Source organism: Protopterus annectens, chromosome 3.part0 (assembly GCF_019279795.1).
Source record: "Protopterus annectens isolate FY-2018-M chromosome 3.part0, PAN1.0, whole genome shotgun sequence".
NCBI lineage: Eukaryota > Metazoa > Chordata > Ceratodontiformes > Protopteridae > Protopterus > Protopterus annectens.
Window position 1 is genome coordinate 68,670,471 of NC_056731.1, and position 16,804 is coordinate 68,687,274.

The window sequence follows — 16,804 nt, forward strand, 5'->3', positions numbered from 1 at the left end:
CTAGCAGCCCTTAATTGTGACAATGAGGTAAATTTGATACATTGGCTTGTACATGCACAGAGCAACACAGACAGAACTGATTTGTTTACAGGACATTCAAAGAACAATAGATGTTCATCGTGTTACACTGCTGCAGTCATTACACTTGGGTTATCCTGCTGTCAGGCGGTTCCCCAGTCGGCCTGAGTTCCAAAGTCTTGGTGCGGCGTCGGTTGCTGTCACCTCCTCCCTGACGTCAGTGTGACAGGGGTATATAACATGCAACCGATGCCATTTTCTTCAGTATTTCTTGCGCATGCTGCCCAAAGCAAAAGCAGTTCGCAAGTGCCGGTCTGCCGTCTCCTGAGATTTTCATTCCGAATCCAGAACCGAAGTCTTCTACAAAGCTAAGTACCCCATTGGGGAAACTTTTTCTTGCCTCAGACCGATGTCAGTAAAAGTTAATAACTGTATTTCTTGTGGGAAGCAAATACCTCATAAGGATTTCCATTCCTATTGTATCTCATGCCTAGGCCCAGACCACGACGTCACTGGTTGTTGGTTTTGTGCTAGGTTTAACAAGCGCACAATTAACCATCTGTTTGATTTTGCCCGACATTATTTTGGTAGAAAATTCAATTATACCATGCCGTCAGAACTTCAGACGACCGGAATACACAAAAAGAGCAAAGACAAGGCTAGGCATCCTAGGCCTAAAACTGATGACGAAGCCTCTTCTAGGCCAGTCACCGGTTCTCCGGTTTTCAGCGAGGTGCCTTCGCAGCCCCTGACGACCACTTCTGTAGAACCACAGGCTGCCTCTGACTCCCACGTGGAGATGGCTGGGCCTTCGGACGCACAAGTTGTTCAGCCTACTGAGACTAACCTTTCAAAGGGATTCGGAGTAGCTGAGCAACCCACAGCTTCAGAGAGTGTCTTTAGACCTACTCAGTTAAGCATTAAACCCTCAGCTAAGTCTAGGCCTCCTTTAAAATTAAAGAAACAAATACAGCATTCTCCAGGACATGCCTCCATGCCTAAGAAACAAATACTCAAAATGGCCGAAGACCTAATCACTCATCAGGGGGTCCCATCCCCCTCCTGATAAAAGGCCTAGACAGCATGCAGACTATGACTCATCCGACCAGGTGTCCATCTCTTCTGATTCATCCTCAGACCTAGGATACTCTTTTCCCCCTTATGAGGATTCTGATGCTGAAGAATCAATTCCATTAGCCTCACCGCCTGAGGACTACTCCTTTGGGGAAACCCTACATACCATGAGGGAACATTTCCACTGGGAAGGCCAGGATTACTCATAATCCAAGAAAAGGCTTAGAGACTTCCTTTTATTACCTCAACACAGACCCCTTGCTATTCCGCCAGTGTTAAGATATTGTGGATGATGTATATACTGAATCAAGCTTAAATCCCGATTCCTTGCCTCCAGCCCCTGTTAAACCTGACAGATACTACAGAGTCCCTGACTCACATAAATTTCTGTATAAAAGCCCTGTAGCTGACCCTGAAACTATTTCTCAGGGATCCAAAGGAGTTAAGGCCTCATCAGCCAAAAATCCAGTCCCCTTTGACAGAGATTCCAGAGCATTAGACGGATGGGGAAAGAAAGTATATGCATCTGCAACTTTAGCAATGAGAGCCTTAAATTGCCAGTTTCACATGCTAAAATATCAGCAATTTTTACTGTATCAGTTAAAACAGAAAATGCTTCCAGAATCAGATCCTCCTAATTTTAAAGAAATGCAGGATTTATTGCATGCAGCTGAACAAGTGGGAAAGCATACTTTACAATGTGGTTTTGATTCTCTAGAGGCCTCCTGCAGAGCAGCATTTACAGGCTCTGTCATTAGAAGACATGCTTGGTTAAAAGAACATACGTTGCCAGATCATGTTAAAGCAAAATTATTGGGTGCACCTTTGCAGCAGGATGTGTTATTTGGAGCTAAGGCAGAAAAGGTATTAAAGAAAATGGAGGATAAGGCAAAATCTATGCACTACCAATTCTCTGCACTGCCCTTTGGCTTATCTACTGCGCCCAGGGTCTTCACAAAGTGCCTGGTACCAGTAATTGCATTTTGCAGACAGAAAGGAATTCAAATTTATCCGTACCTGGACGACTGCCTGATTCAAGCAGAGAGCAAGGACATTCTTCTAAAGCATCTGGCGTTTGTAAAAAAGTTACTAAGTTGCCTGGGGTACACAGTAAACGAAAAGAAATCAAAACTAGTGCCCTCACAAGAGATTATATTCCTGGGTGCCAGCTTGAACACAACGGCCCAGATGGCTTATCTCACGCCAGACAAGCAAAGACAACTGACTCAATACTTTCAATTGATGGCAACAAAGACCCAACTCCCTGCAAGAAAAATTCTGCAGGCCTTGGGTTACATGGTATCCTGCATACTACTAATTCCATATGCCAAACTGCATATGAGGAAACTACAATGGTACCTAAAGAATGTATGGTCTCAACACTGTCAAAGTTTGGAAACAGTTGTACCACTAATCCCTTGCCTTCAACAGGAGTTTCAATGGTGGGCTCAAGCTTGTCACCTCAACAAGGGACAGCCTTTTACACAACCCACAGCCAGGCAAACACTGACAATAGATGCATCGGATTACGCCTGGGGAGCACACATGGCAGGCAAATGTATTCAGGGCACGTGGCCCGCAGAACAAAGGCATCTTCACATCAATTAAAAAGAGATGTTAGCTGTACAAAATGCCCTTCTAGCTTTCAAGGACCTGCTGCATCCAGGACAACTACTGATAAAGACAGACAACACCACAGTTATGTGGTACATAAACAAGCAAGGGGGCACTCACTTCTACCCCCTATGCAGACAAGCCATGACTTTGTGCAACACAGCTATAAACCTTCAAGTTCATCTGCAAGTACAATTCCTGCCAGGAGAGAAAAACACACTGGCAGCTGACTTAAGCAGAAACATCATGGATCCCCACGAATGGGAATTGAATCCACAAATATTCAGAATGATAACACAGAAGTGGTGGAGCCCGGACATAGATCTGTTTACATCCCCAATAAACTGCCAGCTACAAACATTCTGCACAAGGAGTTATCATCCACAAGCATGGAAAGTGGATGCCCTTTCATTCAACTGGGAGAACCTACAAGTATGCGCTTTCCCACCACTACCTGTCCTGCCAAAAGTGCTCATAAAAGCCAGGCAAGAAGAGCCAAAGATAATCCTGATTGCACCAGACTGGCCACACCCGCACTGGTACCCAATCATAAGGAGCGTAGCACAAGAACCACCCTGGATTTTGCCACAAATCTCACATCTGCTGAGGCAGCACAACAATCAAATACTACACAGCCAGCTAAAGACCTTAAACCTAGCTGCATGGAAGATTCCTTAGTCAAGCAAGCAGTGCCTCTCTCCAAAGCTGTTATGGATGTCATTCTGGAGGCCAGAAGGCCAAGTACCAGGAAAGCCTATTTGGATAAATGGAAGAGATTCTGTGCCTGGAACCAAGCTCACAGCCTTGACCCTCTTGCCCCAAACATTCCTCATATACTACAATACTTAACTGAGATGCTGGACAAAGGCCTGTCCTTCTCATCCATCAAGATCCACGCCTCTGCCATCTCTGCTCATTACAACACGGATCCACCAATTTTCTCTAATCCTCTGTTAAAACAGTATCTCAGAGGGGCTAAAAACATAAGACTGCTCCGTAGAGCACCTACTCCAACTTGGGACCTCAACTTTGTTTTGGAAAAACTTACTTTACCTCCTTTTGAGCCAGCTAACACAGGAGAATTAAAATATATCTCTTGGAAAACTGCTTTGCTACTGGCAATAACATCAGCACGAAGAGTTTCAGAATTACAGGCGCTAATGGCAGTGGAACCTTTCCTCATTTTCCAGCAGGACAGGATGTCTTTAAGAACTAACCTACGTTTATGCCAAAGGTGGTATCCAGTGTGGCTCTAAACCAAACTATTCACCTACCAACTTTTTATCCTAAACCACAGAATAAAGGGGAGAGACTACTGCACTCTTTGGACATTCACAGGCAGTTGTGCTTCTACTTGGACAAAACCAAAGCTTTCAGAAATTCTGAGCAATTATTGGTAGCATATGCTGTAGGAGCACAGGGAAAAGCCATTTCAAAACAGATTATTTCAAAATGGATAGGACATTGTATACGTTTCTGCTACACATACCATGGAAAACCTGTACCTAGCAGCATCAGATCTCATTCCACTAGGGCAACAGCCACTTCAACTGCCTACCTTAGGGGAGTACCTACCAAGGATATTTTGGAAGCAGCAACTTGGAGTTATGTACATACCTTAACCAAGCATTACCATCTGCCTCTATACTCTAAATCCAGAGCTGGCTTCACCACTGCAGTGCTGAGGCCTTATAGCCACCTCTAATGCATTATAGAACCAGCCACCCTACCTCAGCTTTGGGATTCTACCCAAGTGTAATGACTGCAGCAGTGTAACACGATGAACCTAGTACAGTTTTGTACCTACCATAAATGTAGATGTTCGAGTGTGCTGCAGTCCAGGTTACCCTCCCTCCTTCCCCTCTTACTGGCTGGTACGTACCTATGTCTTCTACCCTTACTACCTATGGGGAGTATTTGCTGGTAGCTGTAAGTTGTTTTTTGCTTTTCTTATGTATGTTTTATTAGCAATTGGAATTGTCTACCTATTTGGAGGCACCTGACATCTGGGGCAATAAAAACTGAAGAAAATGACATCGGCTGCGTCTTATATACCCTTGTCGCACTGACGTCAGGGAGGAGGCGACAGCAACCGACACCGGACCAAGACTTTGGAACTCAGGCCGACTGGAGAACCGCCTGACGGCAGGATAACTCAAGTGTAATGACTGCAGCAGTGTATACACTCGAACATCTACATTTATGGTAGGTACAAAACTGTACTTTCACTCATTCATTTATCAGTTATAAGACTATACTAAGTTAAGCTCATAAACCTTAGAGCGTACATATGAAAATTCATAAGTTCTGTTGATAAACATGCTTTCCATTATATGCATATTGTGTTATTTAATTCTATGTTTTTAAAAGCAGGGATACTGTAGTTTCTCCTTATGTAATATCCACTGTTTAGAAAATATATTGGCCCTGATTCCAAAAGACTTGCTGTGAGTGTGAGTGACCACTTGCACTGAAAGCAGGCTAAGGGCAGGTGATTTGGAATATGGTCCCTGTAATAAGCCTGTTTATGGATAGGCCATACTCTGAAGTAAGTCACTTTCACCTGGAACCGGTCTTTCAGAATCGGGACAGACTTGCAACTCCTCTGGAATCTGGCCCATTGTTTTTTATTTGGTTTAGTCCTCTGGGACTCGAGACGTTTTAAAAGCAGTATGATGGCAGGGAAAATACTTCAGTGAAGTACCACAGTAAAGCATTGCAGTAGTTGCCCGTCTGGATTACAGGCACATTTCTTCCATCTGTTTGGTATATAAAAAAGTAATATTTTGTTTTTATCGACTACTCTGCCTGAGTCGCAGTAACCTTTAAACTGTTCTCAATTTTACTTTTTAACTTTGAAAGTGTATAGAATGATGGTGGCCCTGATTTCATAGGTGTTACTGTGTTGCTGTGAGGAATGGCATTCACATTTCTCAAGTAATGGCTGTTATTTCAGACATGTCAGCAGTTGTCTGTGTGCTTACATGTGTGTGGATTAATATCTACAGTTGTACACCAGGGCTGAAAGTATGTGTTAAGCATTTTGTTACCTGCATTGGTTTTAATTTTTGCAGTTTAAGAACATTTATAGAATTTCTGTAGAGGTACATAAGCAACATCTAGAGATAGCTGGGAAATGGTTGGCTTTGCCTGTTCCTGCTGCCCTCTTGCTATTCCGTGTTCATAAATCTTATTGCAACAGTTATAAACACCATTATGTCACTTAATTATGCATTGTACAAACGTAAGTAATATGACTCCACAGATGTCCTTCAAGGATGCATCTGCAGTCCTAACATATGGGTTGTCCTGCCTCAGGCAGCCCTTCAGTCGGCCGGATTCCAAAGTCTGGGTCTGGCCTCGGCTGATGTCGCACTTCACCCGACGTCATAGCTGCTGTGAATTGGGTAGAAAGGCATCAGCCGACGCCATTTTCCTCAGTCTTTCTTGCCGCGCGGTGCCCGAAGCAGAAGCTGTTCGCAAGTGCCGGTCGGTCAGATCCAGAGATTTCTACTACCGAAGACTTCTAAAAAGCTAAGTACCCCGTTGGGGACTCTTTCTTGCCTCAGCCGATGTCAGAAAAAGTAAATAATTGTTTAACTTGTGGGAAACAAATACCTCATAAGGATTTTCACTCTTACTGCCTTCCTTGCTTAGGCCCAGACCACGACGTATCAGCTTGTCTAGCCTGTGCTTCCTTCAACCGACGGACACTTAGGCGTCGGTCGGAGTTTGCAGAGGAGTTTTTTGGTCCCGCTTTTGCTTACAAAATGCCGTTGGAGACTCCGACTTCGCAATTAGCTAAAAAGCATAAGGAAAAGGACCGACACTCGCGGTCCGCTGTTTCGGCCGAAACCACGGTTAAGCCTACCGCGAGTGTCTCGGTTTCGGCTGAAACCGAGTCCTCGGTTCTTCCTTCGACCGAAAGCATTCCTCCGACAGCCGAGGCCTCACACATGGCTGAATCTGCTACCGAAATTTCTCCTGCTGTAGCAGGCTCCCAGGATTTATCAGATACTATTCCTTTAGACATATCTACCCCTGCACGTGGAGCTGCTAGGCCCCCTGCATCTATGTCCATCAAGGCTTTTTCTAGGGCTAAAGCAGCTAAATCTTCTAAGGCCTTGCCTGCTAAAACCCCACACAGGCCTACTTCTAGTTCCCAAATGCTTAGCCTGGCTGAGGATCTCATTTCCTTGATCAAGGGATCCCAACCTCACCCAGACAGGACCTCTCAACCCCCTCCAGAGAAAAGGCCTAGAGCAGAGCCCCCAGATCCAGTTTCGACTGACTACTCCTCGGATGAGTCAGAAAATTCAAATCCTCCAGAAGGCCCTTATTCTCCATATGAGGATTCTGATGCAGAAGACTCCATTCCTTCTGCTTCTCCTCCTGAGGAATTTTCCTTTGGGGAAACCTTACATGCTATGAGAGAGCATTTTCAATGGCAGGGCCAGGATTTCTCAGATTCAAGGAAAAGGCTTAGGACCTTTTTACATTTACCACAGCATAGGCCTTTAGCCATTCCTCCAGTACTAACAGTTGTGGATGATGCATTTAATGATGCCTGTACTGCTCCTGACTCTCTTCCCCCGGCCCCTGCCAAACCCGACAGATATTACAGGGTCCCGGACACACACTTTCATTTGTATAAGGCTCCTATTGCTGATCCTGAAACCATTTCTCAGGGCCCCAAAGCTGTAGCAGCTGCCTCTGCCAAAATCCCCTCCCCTCTGAAAGAGAATCTAGAGCATTAGAGAGATGGGGTAAAAAAGTTTATACTTCTGCTACTCTTTCGGCTAGGGCCTTAAACTGCCAATTCCACATGATCCAGTATCAGGAATTTTTGTTAGACCAGCTAAATAAAAAACTGTCCTCTCCTGAACCTATAGACCGTAAGTCCCTTCAGGATTTGGTACATAACACTCAGCAGGTCAGTAATCATTCTTTAAAATGCGGCTATGATGCACTGGAGGCTTCCTTTAGGTCAGCTATGACTGGAACCGTGATCAGAAGGCATGCATGGTTAAAAGAGCAAACCTTACCAGACCATGTTAAGTCAAGGCTCCTAGATGCTCCCATGGAGAAACAAAGTTTGTTTGGCTCCCCTGCACAGCAAGTGCTAAAGAAGGTGGAAGAAAAAGCAAATTCTGTTCAAACAGTCAAGGATTTCTTACAGGTCCAACCTCCGAGGTTTAGTAGAAATTGGCCTTCAAAGACTTGGTCCTTTCCAGACACCTCCAGAGCACAGAGAGGCCGAAATAGGCGCCCAAGAGGCAGAGGTCAATCCAAAGGGGCCTACAGGGGACGTCAGTGGCAGCCTAACAACCAGAGAAATACTGCCACAGATCCAGCTACTACCACTTCAACAGGACAGACACAATGACTTGGCTCTGATACCGCCTACCAGGGAACAATTGGAAGCACCCTTAGGTGGAAAGCTAGCCTTATTTTCCGTAAACTGGCATTACATTACAGGAGACAAATGGATTTTACAGACAATAGACAAAGGCTACAGGTTTCACTTCCACACTCTACCAAAAAAGAGAGGAATGCCAAACCTTCCACCAAACCAAAACACAAACGCTCTAGGACAAACCAACCACTTACTAAGAATGAGAGCTATAGAAAAGGTACCACCTATGGAACAAGGACAAGGATTTTACTCCAGACCTTTCCTGGTACCAAGAAAAGAAAACCAATGGAGGCCTATTCTCGACCTGTCCGCTCTGAACACATATCTAATTGTTCCAAAATTCAAAATGCTGACCCTACAGCAACTTCTTCCCATGCTGGGCAAGGAGTCTTGGCTGGTGACTCTAGATCTCAAGGAGGCATACCTGCACGTCCCTATATGACCAGATTGCAGAAGATACCTCAGATTTCTTGCAGGATCAGAGCATTATCAATTCTCAGCATTGCCCTTTGGCTTATCTACTGCGCCCAGAGTATTCACGAAATGCCTGGCATCAGTAATTGCTCATTGCAGACTTCAGGGAATTCAGATTTATCCATACCTGGACGACTGCCTGATAACAAGCGGACAACAAGGCCAAATTAACACAAGATTTGGAAAAGGTTATACAACTACTGCAAGCCCTGGGATACACAGTCAACATGAAAAAGTCAAAATTGTTACCATCCCAGAGGATAACATTCTTGGGTGCAGAATTGGACACTACAAATCAGATGGCATTTCTCACAGCAGAAAAACAAAAGCAACTACCACTCTATTTCAGGGCATTGACAACACAGAACCAGCTTACAGCAAAGAAAGTCCTGCAAGCCCTGGGTTACATGGCATCCTGCATAATATTGGTTCCACATGCCAGGCTGCATATGAGAAAGTTGCAATGGTACCTAAGGAATATATGGTCTCAACACAAGCACAGCCTAGAGGTTCAGATTCCAATAATCCCATGCCTGAAGCAAGAATTCCTGTGGTGGGCTCAGGCCTGCCTGTTGAACAGAGGACTGCCCTTCCACAAACCTCACCCAAGCCAGACTATCACCACGGACGCCTCGGACCTAGGCTGGGGGGCACACATGGTGGACAAGTGTATACAAGGCCTATGGACACAAGACCAGCTGAACCTACACATAAATCAAAAAGAGATGCTGGCAGTGAAACAGGCAATCCAGGCATTCAGACCGTTTCTTCAACAGGGTCATTTGCTGATAAGGATGGACAACACCACAGTCATGTGGTATATCAACAAACAAGGAGGCACACATTCATATCCTCTATGCCGGATGGCAATGGACCTGTGGAGTGTAGCCCTGAACCTCAACATTCAGCTCCAGGCCATTTTTGTGCCAGGAAAAGAAAATACACTAGCAGACACCTTAAGCAGAACTACCACAGATGCCCACGAATGGATGCTGCATCCAGACATCTTCAAATCCATTACAAAGAAATGGGGACTACCAGAAATAGACCTGTTCGCATTCCCACCCAACCACCAATTGAGGAAATTCTGCACAAGGACATCCCACCCACTAGCTTGGAAGGTGGACTCCCTCTCCTTCAGTTGGGAAAACCTGACAGCATATGCATTCCCACCTCTTCCTTTAATGCACAAAGTGCTACTGAAGATCAAAGAAGATCGCTCAAGGATCATCCTGATAGCTCCAGACTGGCCGAGGCAGCATTGGTACCCGCTACTGAGGAGTATGGCTCGGACACACGCATGGCCTCTACCTCTAGTTCCTTTACTGCTAACACAGAACAACTTCAAGATCCTACATCCAAACTTGAAAACACTACAGCTGGCTGCCTGGAATATTATATAAAACAAAATAACCCAGATTTATTCCAGAGGGTTAAAGACATTATACTGGAGGATCGCAGACCCTCCACAAGGAAGACTTACTCAGCCAAATGGAAAAGATACCTCATTTGGAGTGCAGCAAAAGGAGAAAGTGTATCATTACCAAACATAGCTAACATCCTGGAATACTTAGCAGACCTTTTCCACAATGGCCTGTCTTACTCCTCCATTAAGATTCATGCATCAGCAATTTCAGCTAAATACAGCATGGATCCTCCAGTCTTCTCTCATCCTCTACTCAGGCAGTTTCTGAGAGGAATTAAAAATGTAAAGCCTCCAAGAAAGCCACCTTTGCCTACATGGGACCTCAACTTTGTCCTGGAAAAGTTAACACTTCCCCCTTTCGAGCCAGCAGCAACAGCAGAGTTACAGTTCTTATCTTGGAAAACTGCTTTCCTGCTTGCAATCACTTCAGCAAGAAGGGTTTCAGAATTACAGGCGTTAATGGCAGTACAGCCCTTCCTTATCTTCCATCAGGATAGAGTATCCTTGAGAACCAACCCTACTTTTATTCCAAAGGTGGTCTCCAGGGTATCATTGAACCAAGCAATACACCTACCAACATTCTTCCCCAACCCACAGAACAGAGGGGAAAGACTACTACATACCTTGGATGTGCACAGGCAATTGCGCTACTATCTGGACAGAACCAAGAACAATAGAAAAACTGACCAGCTTCTGGTAGCATATGCAACAGGAATGGAAGGAAAAGCAATTTCAAAACAGACAATATCAAAATGGATAGGAAATTGCATTAGATTTTGTTACTCATTTCATGGGAAGGCAACTCCAGAAAACATCAGGCCTCCCTCCACAAGAGCTACAGCCACTACTACAGCTTTCTTACGAGGAGTGGCTACCAAAGACATTCTAGAGGCTGCTACTTGGAGCTCTGTGCATACATTTGCCAAGCATTATAATCTACCTTTATACTCCAGATCCCGAGCAGGTTTTGCTACTGCTGTTTTGCAAGGGATCTTAACTACACCATAATCCTTTTAGTACCTCCTCCCCCAGTTTGGCTATGGTATTCTACCCATATGTTAGGACTGCAGATGCATCCTTGAAGGACATAGTACAGTTTTGTACCTACCATAAATGTAGATGTCCGAGAGGTATGCATCTGCAGTCAGGATTACCCACCCACCTTCCCCTCTGTGGTACTCCTAGGGTATTTGCCCATCTGTAGCTAGCTGGGGGAATCTATTATGGTGTATTTGTTTGTATATATATATATATATATATATATATATATATATATATATATATACATGTTATTTTTGTTTGCTCTCTACTGTTTGGAATCATTTGCATTTATCCAAATTTAGCCTTCCTAGAGGGCACCTGGCATCTGGGGCAAGAAACACTGAGGAAAATGGCGTCGGCTGATGCCCTTCTACCCAATTCACAGCAGCTATGACGTCGGGTGAAGTGCGACATCAGCCGAGGCCAGACCCAGACTTTGGAATCCGGCCGACCGAAGGGCTGCCTGAGGCAGGACAACTCATATGTTAGGACTGCAGATGCATACCTCTCGGACATCTACATTTATGGTAGGTACAAAACTGTACTTTTCATTTATACTTCTTGTTTTTACAGTATAGTCCTCACATCTTGCATAGATAATGCATGGATTCATTCAAAAGAATATAGCTTGCTTATGCATGCAAGAGGCAGCAAGAAATTAAAATCATGTACTTAATTGTGGCAATGTATTGCTGTTTTGAAAGTATTTTACCATGGTATTATATGTTGTATGTGATAAATTCTGCTGCTGTCTGTCCCTTTTTACCTTACTACTTCTGTGTTCTTACTGTCTGTTGCTAGCACAGTCAGCATTCAACACTGACAGTTTATTCTTTTCTTTTTCTTTAATGTATAAGTGATGAGTAATATGTCTTAGTATAGGTTTGTTCAGGATGGATGGCAATTTGCTTGCTGTAGATTGGGAATATAACATTTGAAGTGTAATTTTTTCATTAGGTAATCTGCTTACTTCCTTTGTTTTGTTTGTGTTTGATAAAAATATTGTTGTAATGTTTAATGTGTAATTTGTTGTAGATAAATTACAGGAGTACTGTAGAAATTAAGTTTACCACTAATGTGCATCATTTCTCGTTTTAGGGCTAGGACGTATGGCAGCAGAAAAAGATGATGCTCTCCTAACAACCATGGTAATTTGCATTTTGTGAACCTTTCTTGGACTTGCCTTTAAATTGTGTGTTGTAACTGTTTGGGCCAGTCCACATACCCACTTATTAAAGTTGCTTCTCAGCCATGACCCAGGCACAAGTAGAAGAATATTAACAAAGTATAGCTCATGATGCAAAGCAAAATACAGTTAGAACAGAAGTATATAATTGGAGATCCATTGTTGTCTGTTTTCATCCAATTTAGCTATGGGTTGTTGGAGGCGACTAGATGTGACCTTGGCACCAGTTCTGAAGCTGTTTAGTTCCAGGGCTCTGACTCCTGCCCTACCCATAATTCCTTCAACTCTTCCTCATTACTTCAGATCTTGTTTGCCACCTGAAGATTTTGGCTATGTTCTCCAGGGCTCGAAACTGATGCATCCTTTGTGGTATACCGCTTGCTAATTTTCTGTTTTTGTTTGCATTCCTTCTCCCACTACTGAGAGAATCTTGTTTCTCTCCATTTAGTTACTATAGAAGGTTTAGAGTTTGTTATATTTAGATTTAGGTAATTAAGTATAGTCATAGAGAATGTTGTCTTCATTCCTACATTGTATAGTCTTCAGAGTGTTTCAAGGTAGTTACTAATTAGGTGTGTGTGCAGGATAACATTTTTTGCATAAGGATTTATTACTTCTAAACTTGTGTGTGTGTGTGTGTGTGTGTGTGTGTGTGTGTGTGTGTGTGTGTGTGTGTGTGTGTGTGTGTGCATATTGATGAACAGGGTTTCAAGAAATGAACTGAGTGTGGTCACAAGCCCCCCTCCCCCTCAGGACCCACACTTTTTTTGCATGTTTGTATGCTTCCCATCTTGACTTGGAGTGCCAAGGCCTGTTCTTCATTTCAGCTCCTGCTCTCTTCAGACTTAGAAGGTCTTCCTCCCCCTCAGACAGGATCTACCATATCTTCTACATCTTCCACTACATCTTCTCCTGCAAGCAAAGACAGAAGGCCTAGGGATAAACTAAAAGAAAAGGAGAGAATGTTGAGAAAAAACATCAAAAAGAGAAGGAGAAGTTGAAAGATAAGGAGAAACTGAACTCTGAGAAGTCTCATAAAGTGCTCCCTGTAACCAACCTTATTGTTTGCTTCAGATCCCAAGGTACACTGACATTTAGAGCCGACAGTTCCTCATATCCTTCTGTCACCTCCTTGGTTACTGTTTCCCCCAGACCTGGTGAATCCCAGTCTGCACTTGCCGATCCTTCAAGAATGAAGATACTCAAAACCATCTTCGGTGGTATTGTTGACTCGGTCATCTAGAAACCTGATTGAACAAGATGTTGACAGGGTGATGAGGAGATTCCATAGAGAGTAGATTCGGCTTGGGGTTCTCTTGGTACCCCCTTCTGGGAAAGTACTGGGCCCGACTACCCTTCATCCTCTTCCTTATCTGATCCTGGTCCACCCCTTGGACCCAGCTATCTCAGATCCAGTCTGTTCCGGAGTGCCTTTGCTAGTGCTTGACAGTACAGATAATTTTGACTGCATCAGTTTCCATTCTTCTTTCGGCTGCTATATGTTCAGTACTGGAAGAAACTCAGAGGTGAAGCTTTGGAGCTGAGGCTCTAGGGGATGGTTCAACACTGAAGCATCATCTCTATCCCTCAGTGCCTTGCCTGTCGATGGCTCAGCACTGAGTTTGGCCACTGGGTTGAGACTCCTGTGTTTCAAGACTTCTTCTTGGACTGTGGACAAAAGAACCCTGACCTGGTGGAACCCATTCCCAAGAAACTTGATAAGCTTCTGGCAACATGCAAAAACTGGAAATACTGGAGCAAAGGTCAGCCAGTGGATGCGATGGTGGTAGTGACAGCCACAAAGAAGAAACTATCAGAAGAAAGTTCCTCGTCCCATCCCCCTAATAGGGAGTCTAGATGGATCATTCTGGGAAACTGACATGCGCACTTAGAGTGCTGAACTATCTTAGAGCAAGTTACTAGATTTCAGAGAGCTGACTAAAGAGATTTCCAAGTCTCGCTTTGGTATCCTGCTTGCAGATGTTCAAAAGGCTGTGGACTCCCAGCTTTCTACCCTCACATCTGTTCCAAAGTAGCCATGCAACTGTGTTCTAATACAGCTGATGGTACAGCCAGAGTAGCAGGCACCGGCATTATGATCCATTGGCATGCCTGGATGCGTCTATGTGATTCTGTGGAAAGTTTTAAGACTTCCTTCTGTAATGCTCCTTTTGATGGGTTCACCTTACTGGGACCTAAAGTGAAAGGCACACTGACCAGGAGTCAACAAGATTGTAAAACTCTCTTTGCAGTTGGGATCTACTTTTCCACCCGTCAGAGAACCTATTGTAGGAATCAATGGGTTGGAAAGATGATGTGGTTCCGAAAGTCATGAAGCTGTTATCATGACACTGCTAATGATCGACCTTGTGCCAGAGAAGTAGGTCACAACAATGGGGGTTGCCCTAGAGACAGAGGTGGACTGCATAAGCAGAGCTTTCGCAGTCCCTTTACCAAGAAGCCCTTCCAGCTCCCCTAAAGGGTTGCCCAGCTGTTGTACTCTGGAGGCAGTTGGCAGGAGCTTATGTCTCCACCTTCAAGCCTGGCAAAGCATAACTGCAGATTTATGGGTGCTAAAGATAATTTCTGGAGGCTACTCCATACCATTTTCCTTTCTTCTGTCAAGAAGAAGAAAGTTCCCGGTGTTCCACCCAGTCAGTGGGAGCTCGCAGCAGCAGAAATTTCCAAGCTGTTAAGAGTCATCCAAACGATCCCTGAAGAACAGAATCCAGTTCTTTTTTGTATCCAAGAAAACAGAGGATCTCAGAACCATCTTGGCACTGAGTCATTTAAATCACTATGTCAAACAGACAAAGTTCAAATGGTCACACTTCAGTTCACTGTGCCTCTTCTGATGAAGGATGATTGGATGTGCTCTATAGATCTGAAGTACACATACTATCATGTGAAGATGGAGAATTCTCCTTGAATGGTTTTATATTTCCATCTGGGAGCCAATCATTATCAATTCAGAGCCCTACTGTTCAGTCTCACCACAGCCACCAGGGTGTTTGCCAGGAGGATGGCAGTGGTGGCAGCATGCCTTTACCTGCAAGGGATCCATGTTTTCCCTTATCTTGATAATTTGCTCTTGACTGCTACCTCCAGCAATCCGTTATTAAAACATTGGGCCTTTTTGCTCCAGCTGATGCATAACCTAGGGAATCAAAGTAAACTTACTGAAAAGTCATCATACCTCTATTCAGCAGATGTCATTTGTCAGATGCCACGTGGATACGAGTTTACAGATCACCAGATTTCCTGACTCCAGGATGCAGTCCTTGTTCTTCACAACCATTCAGGTTATCTGTCACCCTTTCCCTCTGTCATGACTAATTCTTTGTCTACTGGGTCTATTGGCTTCAATGATCCTCATAGTTCCATTAGCCAGATTTTACTTGACTGTTTCAGTGGACCCTAGCAGTGCAGTGGCCCCAAGTATACTGTCCACTTAATGCCAAAATTCAGCTCAGTTAAATTTGCAGGAAATATATATACTTTTGGATAACATCTCCTTCAGTGGCAAAAGGACATCCTTTCTTTATGCCCCCCCCCCCCCGTGGCTGTAGTGACCACTGACACATCCTTTCTAGGGTTGGGGACATTTTAAAGGGAAAACGGTCCAAGTCAATTAGTCACATGCAAAGGTCAGCCTTCACATCAATGTCCTGGAGATGAGATCAGTCCTCCTCATGATGTGCTACAGGATGTCCTCTCCAGGGGTGTGATATCTATATAGGCAGACAATATGTCAGTGGATTGATACATCAGGAAACTGGGGAACACGCTCTTACCCCCTGTGTTGAGAAGCCGTGAGAGTCTGGTGATGGGCGATGTATTTCTGATAGTATCACATATCCTGGAGACATCCAGTGTATTAGTGGACAGTTTGAACAGAACTATCATTATGCCTCACGAGTGGTCCATCAGTGAGAACTTTGATTTTCAGTCACTGGGGCCAACCTTGCTGTGACCTGTTTGCATCCTACCCAAACAGCAAGTACAGCAGTTATTCTGCCCCGATTCCTCCAGAGGGACAGTCATTAAGGGATGCTGTAGTCCACAGCTGGCCCCCCCAGATCTCCTTTATGCCTTTCTCCCATTGCCATTGATAAACAAGTTCATACAGAAAGCAGAAATGTGCAAGGCCAAGGTAATCATCATTGCTCCTTTCTGGCTTCAACAAACCTTCCTTCCTACTAGTACATCTTCCATGGATGCTGGACCATTATCCAGATCTGCTAAATTACCTGTCCAGACTGCCTCTTGTGGAGCAGAAGACCATGAAGTAAACTGCTGGTTTCCTCCAATTTTAATGTTAGCCAGAGATGCCAGGCTCACAACTTCAGTCATTAGATCATATCAGCGTCTCAAAAACAGTCTACTACCAGAATCCACCATAACAAATAGATGTTTTCTGTCTGAGCCATGCCAGAGGGTTTAGATCCCTTCTCTGTCCGTATTCCTTCCATTCTTGAATTCCTGTTGGAACTTTTCCACAACAGCTCCAGTTACTCTGGTGTCAAATTGCATGTCAGCCATCTCAAATTTTCAC

General features: G+C 44.2%; 1 protein-coding gene across 1 annotated transcript in view; it reads left to right on the forward strand.

Annotated features, from left to right (window-relative positions):
* Positions 1 to 16,804, forward strand: part of ANKS6 (ankyrin repeat and sterile alpha motif domain containing 6) — a 1,232,679-nt gene that overhangs the window by 726,747 nt on the left and 489,128 nt on the right. Inside the window, exon 9 of the mRNA XM_044064590.1 lies at positions 12,162 to 12,211. Within this exon, the coding sequence (XP_043920525.1) occupies positions 12,162 to 12,211 (50 nt within the window). The remainder of the gene's footprint in view (positions 1 to 12,161; positions 12,212 to 16,804) is intronic.